A 12,641-nucleotide genomic window follows, 5' to 3' on the forward strand; every position below is an offset into this window, starting at 1 on the left:
CCATCGCTGCATGGGAGTCAGTAGAGACCCATATCTGTATCTGATTTTTATCCCTTCTCAGCAGCGGGAACGGTGGAGCTGTCAGCTCAAACCTTCAGTTAACCTCCCTGAAGCCCATGAGACAAAAACCGTCACATCTGCATGTGGAGAGCAGCTCATCTCATACATGCTAGTTATTTTACATGAAGTCAATAAACAGTACATGTGTGTGAATGTAGCACATGAACAAATACTTGATGAAGAAAAAAAACAAAGACAGATAAATAAAGTATGAGATGACAAACCCTCAAGGAAATCTTATTATACACATGACTTTTTAATATATAAAAGCAGAAAACTGAACTTATTTTGGTGATTTTTTTCACTGTAATTAATGGTCACTCGAGTTGGTTCTCCCTCCGGTCTATGCTGCTGTGTCAGTCAGTCCACATTACATTAGTCATCTGCTGACCTGCAATCAGACCACAACAGGAAGCACATAGGGATTCAGCCATAGTCGACAGTCCACCACCATCAATCCTCACATTTCTCTCTTCATGCAAATTCTTCTTGACCTCTCATGAAGCTCCTTTCCCTCTTCAACCACCTAACCCTGAGTCCGTCTCCCGACTATCCACTCAGATCAATACAGGAGCTTAAGAGATGTGAAACCAGGGTATAAACCGAAGGCGCAAACATCAAACGGTTGTCTTTATCTGTTCTGTTCTGTTTTCATCCTTTGCGCTTAGCTGTGCTTGAGAGACATGACTTTGGTAACATATGGAGAGACTCAAGTCTCAAGGTCTCTGCAGTATAACAGCTCATCCTCTAACTGGGCTGGGAAGAGCAAGAAAGCACTTTGATTGCCTCTGGCCAGGCTAGTCCAGTGATCCTTAAGAAGAGGAGCAGCCCCCCATCCTTTTCCTCCCCAGAACAATCCCTGTCTTATCACTGATTCTTCTATCTTATTCCTTTGTTTTTGTCTGCCAGTCTCTCTCCCCGAGTACCCGTCTCTTGAGGAGGTCCAATTTATCGTTAGCCAGAGCTTCTCTCAGGGCGCTGAAGAAGCCGTGATAGTGGGCTGTGTTGTGGATCATGAGCAGGACTCCAGCCAGCAGCTCATTGGTCACCAGCAGGTGGTGCAGGTATGCCCTCTGGTGGTTCTTACAGCAGTAGCAGCCACACCCCTCCACCAGGGGCCTGAAGTCATCGTGGTACCTGGATAGAAGTTTACACAGTTCAAAGAAAGTCAAAAACAGACACCTTAAACGTAAATCGAGTGTGCAACAAACACATGAAAGCGAGGATTTTGCAAGCACTGCTGCTTGTCAAAACTTTTAGGGTTTTATTATAGCTGAAACAAACCTCTTGTCTTTGAGATTGATCTCAAAGGATGTCATCTGTGTTTGATCATCGAAATTATGATCTCCATTCTGCTGTGTCTCCCCTGCTGCGTCCCTCTCTTTGTGCAGCTCCAGCACTGCAAAAAACATACATGCATCTCATTAATCCCAGAACACCCTAAACTACTCTCACCATAATTTGATCCTCAAGCAGAAAAAAAGCCCCTATATATAGAACCACGGCGCCCCATCAGCCCAGCGGCAGAAATAAAACGCCAACATATAATGTAGCTTGACCCCTATTAAAACACTGCTGTGTCCTATATTCTCTCTTGCCATTATAATATAATTACTTACTGGCTATATTCTGACTACCAGCCTGTTTTACACAGATTGGTGTTCAATGCAAGGTGACTTCACTTAATGTGATGAGAATGGAAAAAAGTAACTAGAGCTGATGATGAGCTGTCATACGCTTTTATTAAGAGAGTTGTTGTTATTCACAGTAGGGCACAAGGGAAGAGTGGAGGTTCATAAAATGTATGTATTGGAAAAGCTACACCTGAAACTCTGGAAAAGTTTAAAGGTTAAATGACAATCTATAATAACATGGTCTGTGGGAGCTAGTAAGATCCCCAATACGTGTTACTAGCAGCTTCCCTCAAAAGCCAATAATATTGTCTTTTGGGAGACGCTGCTGGAAAGAAAAGAAACTGAACGCTGTTTAGTTTGTGTAGCTCTGGTGTATATGTGTCACCATGGATTTTGCAGGTTAAGCAGATACTAATTGACTGAGGTTTGTTTTATCTCTGACTCACAGAAAAATGTGACAACAGCAGCTGGTTGAAACTAACTGCTGAGCAAAGGTTTAAAAACCGGTTCGTATACAGATAGAAGTGGCAAAGCGAGCTCCAAAGTATGTCAGCGTGTGTTCTTTATGTAGAATTTACATAAAATTATAGACACACTATTTGTAATTTCAGGGTTTGCAACACCAGAATCCCCAAGGTCACTGGAAGAAATAAAGGCTCGGACGGGGATCATCAGGTCTGCAAACTTGTATTAACAACCCTCTGATATCATATTTTGTTTCAATGTAAACTTTGTGCTATTCAAACCGTCCCCCTGTTTACATAATTTTTTATTACAGTTGCATAAGCCGAAAGTTATATGTTAATTATGTGCCTTCTTGAAGAATGTTCTACCTCTTTTTAAATTATTTATGTTGCTCTTCCTTCCCTCAGGTTGCCATTATTGTGTTGTTATTGTACTGTATATTCTGTTTGTACTCTATTGTACTATATCATGTAACCATGGAGAAATCTGAAATTAGAAACAGGAAGGAAATGGTCCACGGTGATGCATATAAGCACATAAAAAGGCAACAATACAGCAAAATGGATTTAGTGGAATCTGTGAAAAAAATGAAGCGGCAACAACGTATATAAACAAACTAGGAAAAGGAAATCATTATGGAGCTTACCCATGAGAATAAAAAGGACAAAATGAGGCCCGGGAAAGGCTAATAATATGCAAAAAAAATGGAGAAGTAAGCTGTGCTGATGAGAAAATGGTGGACAAAGTGCAGTGAGGGGAGCATAGAAAGATTGGATGATGAAAAGAGGAAATTCTGAAGATGGAGAAAAGGAGATCCAACAGAGGAAAACTCAGAGAGAGTGAGAGGAAAGGAAGGAAGGAAGGGGGTGAATTAGCATATGGTCTGCTGTGTCAAAAAGGACCTTAACTGGGAAGCGGGGGTGTTGACACTCCCACCCCCACCACATGGGGCCTTGTAATTGGCTGAGAGGGGAATTAGAATTTCTCTCCAGGTTTGACACCATCACACCATCTCACCTCCGCTGAACTCCATTACGCTCCCTGTGCAGAATCGATTAGTGCTGCCTGACACAAGATGCTGCCAGATACCAAACTTCTCTGTCAGACGAGTTTAACACAACTTTTTAATGAAGCGCAAAGTCCGCCACGGGCCAACTTGTGCGTTTCCCACAGCTCATGTCATAACACTTCTTTAGCTTTTCACTTGGGACAACGATCAGAACGACTGGCCTGGACTTAATTGTTACCTTACTGGAGCCGCAATGAAACACGACATCGATTTCATTTCACCAGCTGAATTTCTTTCTATCCAATTATTTTGACTGACCTGAGGCTATAAAATACACACATACAATTTGGTTCACTGTTAGATGTATCTCTGATTTTAATTCCCTTATCTGCCGGGTGATGTGACCACAACAGACACACACTTTCTGCCTATTTACTGCGTGAAAATAGGCTCAAACAACAGCCAGACCGAGCCTTAACAAACTGAAACTAGATCAGGGGTTGCTCATTCACTGAAGACACTCTGCAAAGTCACACTGATCTGATTTAACTTTCGTTAAAGATGGTGTAATTAGAGAAAATTCCCTGTGCAGCCTCTTTGCTGCCAGATGAATCTCGTCTACATTTGTTCAAGATCATTACCATAATTCATTTTCAACTCTATGTACATCATGAGCATCTCCTATAGAAATTTAGATAAGCCTACCAGGCTCATTATTAGGCATATTTAATCATCAGCTCAGCTGGTTATCAGCTAATAAAATCAAACTGGTGCCTCTTCCCCCATTTCTAATATTCTCTGTATATATCTCAGCATATTTACAACGAGGAAACTTATATCACTGCTTTGTCTCCTCTTCATCGCTTTTATACACAGCAGTGATGCAGGTAAACAATTTCGGTGAGAGGAATCATATTTAACACCATATTAGCGATCACATTACTTTCAGGTTTCATTATAATCCGAAAGTATCTGGTGGGAGAGACCCCCTACCCAAACTCCCAAATTACATAGTGACATGTCAGTTTGCTCAAGGCACACGCTGCAAGCACTTTAAGACAAATGTGAGTGTTTTATATCTTTTTTGGGGGGTAATTTCCTTCATCACACTTGTGTAAAAAAAAAAAAAAAAGTAATTGTGTGGCTTTAGGCAAAGTTGTTTTACCTGAGAGGTCACTCGGTTTGACGAGCAGAAATGTAAAAGTAAGAGATGAAAGTGCTGCCAAATTCCAAAATGTCTCATCATTTCCCTTTGATCCCTTTTTTAAATTCTGAAACAAACCCCTGTGTGCTTTGATTTAAATGCTACATGTAAAAAAAAAAAAAAAAAAAACATGTGACAGTTACACGGGTTACTGCCTGACAAGAAAAAAGTGTATGAAATGACACATTTACAATGGGGAATGCTTTAGCAGCCTAAAGTGAATAGAGGTTGATGCAATGGGAATGTTAGAGCAGCTGAAAGTTAACAAGCTTGATATACATCTATAATATGTACTTTGCATATTACAATATCCAGATGAGGCTGTAGCACAAGAGAAAGAATAGACTGAATAGAAAATCATTAAAAATAAAATAGGCTGTTTTATTTATGGAGTTTGGTGCTAAGAGACCAAATATAGAAGTTAATAAATCCCGCCAGCGGATCACAACTGCCAATTAAGTTAGTACGCAAAACCTTTTTTATTCGTCTTTTTCTGAGATATATATTTGCCTTCTAAATGACGTAACTTTATTCACCACACCTGCAAGGGGCGCTCTACCTGCGCGCTCCGGGTCCGGAGAGATGTCGAAGCTGAAGCAAAGAGCGCAGCCTCGCTCCGTCACCTGAAAGGGGAAGAAACTCTCGAACAGGTCCACGCCGGCCTCCACGCACGCCAGCACCTCATCAGGTCGCCCGACACCCTGCAGCAGTCTGAGAGTCACGCACAAATACAGCAGGAAGCCAAGCATGAATCAAATTAGAAATGAAATAAATCAACTATTTCCAATACACACTAATGTACCATCTGCAACATATTAATGCAAGAGAGGAGGCAGGCACGAACACCAGCAGCATTTCTCTCGAAAGGTCATGTGCTTTTTGCTCTTACTGGGCTTTCAGTTAACTGGTTCCCTCTCATTCTCCACCTGCAGGCGTCAAGGTCGAGCCCAATTTAGCATTCGATAATGACTCGACTCCACTTTCCAGAGGGAAACCGCATCTTCTAACAGCCAGAACAGCAGGGTTCCCACACCTTCTTAAACATCAAATTCAAGGACTTATCAAGGACTTTCCAGGCCCAATTCCCTCAGACTCAAGGACCCAACACGACATAGTTTGAGACGCGGATCAAGGTTAGTTACGACACAGAATTTTTATGAGAACTAGCAGGCTTTCCAGAAGCTCACAGACTATGTGGTCTCTTGCCTTTTCTAACACAGCACAGCAACTAAATATTCTAGTCTTGCACAAAATATATAAATCCAAGCACTATCAATGACCCATGTTTATTTATGTCTACTTTCAAAAACTTTTTTGATTTTTTTTTTTTTTTTTTTTTCAAATTCACAAACTTTCAAGGGTTTCAAGGACCCGTGGGAACCCAGGAATAACGAGTAGGGATGGTGTCCCATTGTATTCGAGATCAGCCTGTTAACCAGCAATTTTAGTGAGGTTGGCAGGGAGCTCCTGGATACAGACTACCACTCCTCACTGTAGGGTTGAGCCATATCGTATCGTTCACCATAATATCAGTATAATTTTTAATATGATAAAAAAAAATTCATATTGTGACAACAGCAATATTCCAACCTCGTTACGTAATGATGTCACACCGTTACGCACAGCAACAACAAGTATGGCTGAAAGCAAAAGCAACGTTGCTACCAGCTCCACGGTGGAGGAGTTAGTTCGGGTAGGTAGGGGGCGACTTCAGTGGTGTGGAAGTGGTTAAGTTACAAAAGATCAGATGTATAACAAACCACTTTAATATGTAAGAAGTGCAAGAAGGCTGTAACAACAAAAGGGGGCAATACAACAAACTTATTTCATCACCTCACACAGAAGCACCCTGTTGAGTACAAGGAGAGCCAAAAGTCCTATAAGAAGTATTTCGTCAAGAATATCATTATCGTAGAAATACCCTGAAATATTTTGATATTATTTTAGGGCCATATCACTCACCCCTACCTTGCAGGTCGTTCTTTTTAACACTCAGATCCACTGCGAGAGATCCTCCAGGAGCTCATGTAGAAAAGTAAAAAGGCTCTGATACTCTACAGGCTGATTCAGTTGGAAGAAGTTTTACCTTGTAGTCAAACGATTGGACTTTACTATTCTACAGAATAACCTCCACGGGATTCAAATATGGCAAAGCTAGATTATCTTTTTATCAATGTTTCTGTTTTATCATTAGTTTTAGTCTTCGCTGTCACTCCTGTAGTTCAGTTCAGTTTGTTGTGACAAGGGAAAAAAATTAGACATTTTTGAAGATAAGCTCTGGTTCAGTTACTGACTTATTACAAACGAACCGAGAGTTATAAACATGAGGTCATTTAGACTGACAGGTAACTCACTGATTGAGCAGATCTGGTGACAAAAAACATCACTCATGACCTGACACATTTGTTACTATGGTTACCAAATAATGTTGCATAATTATATAGATCACTTTCTTTAAAGTTCCCACAATCAGCAGATGGATGAGCGTGGCTTCTGAATTCATGCTAAATCCACTGTCACAGAATCCTGCGGTTGGTCTGCTTTGCTTTCACACTACGAACAAACTGCAGCAGAGTGCGCTTGGTTGTTAAGTCCGCACACCAGAGTTTGATTGACAGCTTTCACACCGGCCCAAATGAACCAAACCAAATAGGCAAACACACCAGCATTTGTTTGAACCAAACCAAACAAGTTAGGTGTGAAAGTACCTTTTATGTCTCTTCTTGCTGACATTCATCTGACACACAAACAGAGAAAAATGGAAGCCTTCTTAAAAACATTTGGTTTACAATAACTTTTCTCAAATCTGTTTTTAAGGTTAAGAATAACTGTTTGAGTTTGACATTGTAACTTCTATATTGTAAAAATGACAAAATGTGAGCAAACTTAAAAAATCCAGTTACTGCCAGCTATCAATGCAAAAACAGGAACAGTGGTAGATGGACAAAGAGTAACTGACACAGGTAATATCCTTCAAGGTCCAACTGAGATAATGACTGCTGACAGACTGCGGAGGGGTTGGGCGAACTTCTGGGTTTTCACTTGTAATCAATCAAGCAGGATAATTAATGGATTGAGCAGGACCCAACAACTGGGACCGGTCAGTCTTTAAATCACACGGTTTTGCACACAGATGCCCATAACTGCACTGCTGCAGTTTATTACAAAAAGATATTACAAAAAAAGTAAAAATAGGCAGGTATCAATTAATTAATCTATCGTTAGTAAAAAATGAATGAGAATCAGTTCTGTCCGAGCTTCATAATATGTTGAGTTTCTTTCATTCTTTTCATTTCACCATTTTATTTTGTCGTTTCATTTCTTTTTTCATGAATACTTGATGAAGTAATCTATTTCACAGTAAAAAATGTTTTTTAAAGTGGACATTTCTCTGCCTTTTATATAGTAAATGATTCATTTAAAAAAATGATGGTAACTGATTGTGAAAATAATCTTTAGGTATGGCCCTGCAGGTCATCTTTCAGAGCATCTACAGGCTGTTTTTACACTGGTGGACATATGCAAGTCATGCCCTTTGTGTTTCATCTCTCTTATTGATGTCAGGATAATGAATAACTGAGTAATAAAGATGGTACTGTTTGTCCTCCCACCCACTATACTTTCTTTTGTTCGGTTGTAGTTGATTGAATGTCTTTAGTGAAAACTTTTCAATTTAACGCTGGGGAAGAGTGAATGACAAATGGAGCAGAAATAAACTCCTCTTTCAACTGGAATCAATCCTGCATCACACAGCAGTGGGCAGTGCTGACCTGGGTTTGTCCTCAGGCAGCTCTTTGGTCACAGCAGTGATGAGCTGGGTCCTCAGGGTCTGGTCCATGGAGCCTGTCTGGAGGCCATCCAGGCAGAATCCTGCCACAGGCCTCTTGGCTGTCTCCTTGGCTGAGCGCACCCTCTCTTCCAGGATGTCTCCTCCCTCCACCACCCCGAAAATCTCCACTCCCTCCAACTCCTGGCAATGACAGACAGTTGGAGGAATAAACAACTGACAGACAGAAACCACTGACAGAGAGCAAGAAAAATAAGTAGATGCTTAAACCAACAGAGCATAGATGGTAAACGAATAAAAACACGAAACTAAATATGTAATAAATAAATCATCAGTGTTGTGCACAGATCTGCTGCTGATTTCTCCTTTCATTCAACACTTATCCCCACAAAGGCAGGCGATGAATGAGTTCTGCGATAAGCTTTAAGTTTTATTCTTGCTAGAGCCCATCTGGGTTCTGATGACTCGACATCAACTTGACTGCACATCAGTGGGAGGGGAGACACGGTGGGGGGTGGGGAGCGGAGATCGGTAGCAATCAGGCAGCTCAGTACAATGTTGATGTCAAGAATTACCTGCGGCACGCTGTCGGTTCTGTTTGGCTCTTTGCTCAACATCGCTCTACACTTTACATTTACTGTCCTGAGGGAAATTTGAATTGCAGCCAGGCAATAATACAGACAGAAGAGCACATAAATGCAGCATTTAGCAAAGACATACAGATGGCGAAACACACATTTGATGATATAAAAAACTGTTAAAAAGACACACAACTTTCAGATTGATGCAAACAAAAAGAAACACAAAAAACTTCCTACACGTGACAACTGTGAATCTCCTCATCATATGAATTCTTTTCTGTCTGTTCTCTCTATCATGAAATGAGGTAGCGTTTCACTGCTTTTAAAAGAAAATGAAAACAGGTGATTTCATTAGTCACGCCTCTTGATAATGTGTGTACCCACTGATAATGTATTCCTCCTAATCTCACTGTGTTTACAGCCGTAGCACAGCTGCACAGCACCCTTGTGACAACAAGACCACCAAACATCAATCAAAATCCTGCGTGCTTGTGCCGTGCATGACCGACTAACAAAAATAGGGCTTATAGGGGAGTCTACTGCGTAGGAGAGCAGTGGTGTGTGTGTTCTGATTGCAGGCTGTGTGTCCACCTGTGATTTTTGGTGCAGCAGCAGACACTCGTCCAAGTGGGCGAGAGTTCGATCCACCGACTTTCGAACCCTTTTGCGGGAGGTGTTGGTCTGCCAGGTCTCTCCGTCTGCCATGCTCTGGTACCAGTCCGGCTGTATGATCTTCTGGAGATCCATGAACTTGTCCACCGTCAGCTCTATTCGCCCGCCACTGCCCCACACCGACACCGTCTACCAACAACCCGGAGAGGGCATTTTCATTTTAAAAGACATTTGTGATTTCATATTCATGGGCTTGTCCTTTAATGTTTTCAAACTGATTGCTGAAGAGATAATTAAAATATTTGATCTTTTGTTACATTATAGCTGGAAAAAATCCAGGATAAACTTGTAGTTTATCTCTGTAAAATACTTTTGGCCATCCAAGGACAATAAAGGTTAAATTAAAGTAAAATGTACGTAAACTGGTTTTTACCTTAAAATTACAATATAAACAACATATAAAATACTGGAAAAACGGACTACATATGTGTTGCTATAAGATGTAATCCATTACGAATGTTACTGAAAGACCCTGCTCCTCTGTAGGTATTGCGTTGCTCATGTCAACCCGATTTTTTTGCTAGAAAACATCAATTAAAAAAGTTTAAAAAATGAGAAACAACAGAGACAATAGCTCTGCTGATGCTACAATGTTAATCGGCTGTTTCTCTTTTTCAGCAGAATCCCGTTCTCACCTTGTAAGTAGTATGACCTGTCGGGAAAGAGGTCGCGGGGTCATGAAGCGAGCAGTACAACACTGTATCATGAAGACCTGCACAAAGTAATCAACAGAAAGTGCGTATCACTCACATACAACAAAACCAGAGGGATTACACTCAGCAATGTCCGAGCACGAAGCAAGGTGACGGAGAGAGACACTTCATTACTGCATGTTAATGTAGCAGCTCCGGGTCTGGAGAGAGGAATGAGCTGTGGCCTTATCAGCAAACCCAGCTGCAGCAGAAGATCAAAAGGTGAGAAAACAAAAAGGCCTAATAACAGCAAACACTGCTATTATGTCTAATTATTCAATCACAGCTCTCGCCTTCTGGGACTTTAGAGACAATACTGTTGTAATCCCCTGACAGTTTAACAAGTGACACTACAGCGATTGCATTTCTAATTTGGTTGCCTGAGGCAGGGTAAAGCTTAGTACCACAACTACTGTTCCACAAAGCTGAATGAGGTCACTCTTCTGGGGCATTTATATAAATATTACAGAGAACAAAACTACTTTTTAAGTCAAGCTCATTGAGCTAATCAGCTTTTCAATATTGAACTTGACATACTGTATATTTAAAAGCATGCAAATTTGCACCAGTCTTTCCAATTTAGCCGGTGGAAATGACATTCATATACTCCAAGCTCTGCAGGGTAAATGTGTGCATCATGTATGCGTGACATTTACATCAATCAACCGTTCACACCAGTACAGGATTTTAAGCCCGGCAGAGGTTCTTCAGATGTTGTTGTTGTTATTTGTGAAATGTCTGATGCAGAGGGTTAAATGAAAATCACAGTGGAGCAGAAGATAAATAAGGTTAATTTAAAATAGTTAAACCTCCTATACAGCCTTCTGATCTTACAGTTCTGTGTAAACAACAACAAATGCAACCTAATGGTTAAGATGCGTACCATGCATATAATGGCAACATACATGGTTTCATTACAGCCAGGGACCTTTATTGCATGTAAATCCCCTTCTCTCTCCCAACACATTTCCTGTCACCTACTGTTTACTGTCAATTACTGCAAAATACTACAGATGCCTCTATGGTCAGAAGACAGTTGTATAACTGTCCAGAGTCTGAACACAGTTCAAATGCCATGTTGGTCCCTTAACAGGAAGAAAAAAAAGACTATTTTGAGAAAGATATTTACACTCTGAACCTTTTTTTTACCTTTGTGTAAATATTGAAACATAGTATTCTGTCAGGGATTGCTCAAGTATCTGCTAATACAGAATGACTCCAATACTCTCTTTAAAAACACCTTGCATAAAGAGTGGCCACAAGCACTTAGATGTCATTTCACGCTAGAGTTCAGGGGCTATAACTTTTTAAATATGATATTTAGTTAAGTATTTCGGCAAATCAATCCATTGCAAATATTGGGAATCAGCACTATCAATACTTTTAAATGCACATGTTACAGCGATTCCAACAATGTCATACCAACAGGAGAAAAAGTTTGGTGCCTGTGTTAGGCGCCTGTAATTAAATCTCTACTGCATTAGCATGAATGTAGTCCTTAATGATTTCAGTTAGTTAAAAGCTAATGATGGATTACCTTTTAATCAATACTGAATACATCTGAATATATTGGAATAAGTGTCATCGTTATGTATGTCTAATCAATGGTGTTTGGTCTGTTTGAGTGTCCCAACTTATCCTCTCTGCTCCTCCTGCTTTTCCCTGATTACTCTCTAGAAGATAAGTGGCAGTAAGAGAGGAGAGAGAAAGTGTGATGCATCTCACAGTACCTGAAAACTTCTTGAATCCATCCTTAAAGTCCTCCAACACCTCCTGGTGCTCTGCTCTGGAGGGAGCAATGACGGAGATGTAGGTTAGGTTTCAGAGAGAGTTCAGTGTGTGTGTGTGTGTGTGTGAGTGTGTGTGAGGAGTATAGCTTACACGTTGGATAGGGTGATCTGAGTGACAGAGGGGAGGGTGCTCAGGGTGTGCAGCGTGTCCTGGGTTAGGTGAGGGACTGTGCCAAAGTGTGTGTACAGCAGGCACCCCGGGACCTCCAGGGAGTGCTGCCCCGTCCTGCCCAGCCCCGTCAGGACACCCAGCCGACCTGTGCCCTGAACCACCCGGAACAGCTCCAGCTTCATCCTGCCAGTCGCCATACGAGCAGACAAAAGGCTCTCTCTCTTAAATGACTGCACGACAATTGTCTCAACAGTAAACCCGGCTGGCTATAACGTCAGCTGAAGGCACAGGCTAGTGAAACAGCATGTGAATTAGCCACGCAGCTAACTTGCCTCTCCACTCACGTGTTACGACTATGTGCAACCTTTCGCCGATTTGAGGTGTTTACTGCTAATAAATGACGGACTTTAAGAAAACCTACGCATTCACAGCTGTACTTGTTTGAGTTATAAGTTATACGTTTTTAATCCAAGGGCGGCTTTCTTTTGCTTACCAACGAAAAGTCATCGAATTGCAGGAACTACAAGTCGAGGAAATATGTCGTCATCAACAGCGGCGACAGCATTTGAAAAACTAGAAAATACACTGAAATGACCAATGACACCTTTTTTCGTTTAAAACATCAAACACCATTA

At 41.1% G+C, this 12,641-nt stretch overlaps 1 protein-coding gene across 2 annotated transcripts; it reads right to left on the minus strand.

Moving 5' to 3' along the window:
- Nucleotides 1-295: 295 nt before the first annotated feature.
- Nucleotides 296-12,583, minus strand: qtrt2 (queuine tRNA-ribosyltransferase accessory subunit 2). 2 transcript variants are annotated; one of them, XM_044339669.1, is made up of 9 exons: nt 12,500-12,583; nt 11,986-12,189; nt 11,835-11,890; nt 10,048-10,124; nt 9,332-9,541; nt 8,143-8,342; nt 4,914-5,083; nt 1,345-1,459; nt 296-1,197 (listed from the first exon to the last, which is right to left on the minus strand). In XM_044339669.1, the coding sequence occupies exons 1-9, from the start codon at nt 12,511-12,513 to the stop codon at nt 945-947; spliced, it is 1,299 nt and encodes a 432-aa protein (XP_044195604.1). In that variant the 5' UTR covers nt 12,514-12,583; the 3' UTR covers nt 296-944. The 2 variants fall into 2 exon arrangements, with proteins under 2 accessions (XP_044195604.1, XP_044195605.1); XM_044339670.1 differs by having other exon boundaries at nt 4,932-5,083; nt 11,986-12,531.
- Nucleotides 12,584-12,641: the final 58 nt, after the last annotated feature.

This window comes from Thunnus albacares, chromosome 21, assembly GCF_914725855.1.
Source record: "Thunnus albacares chromosome 21, fThuAlb1.1, whole genome shotgun sequence".
In the NCBI taxonomy this organism is placed as follows: domain Eukaryota; kingdom Metazoa; phylum Chordata; class Actinopteri; order Scombriformes; family Scombridae; genus Thunnus; species Thunnus albacares.

Bases quoted from the DNA above. Each gene is read 5' to 3' on its own strand.
- qtrt2 (XM_044339669.1), bottom strand. The intron at 11,891-11,985 runs GTAAGCTATACT...TGCTCCCTCCAG, and splicing joins CAGATCACCCTATCCAACGT to AGCAGAGCACCAGGAGGTGT. The intron at 10,125-11,834 runs GTACTGTGAGAT...TACTTTGTGCAG, and splicing joins TGGATTCAAGAAGTTTTCAG to GTCTTCATGATACAGTGTTG.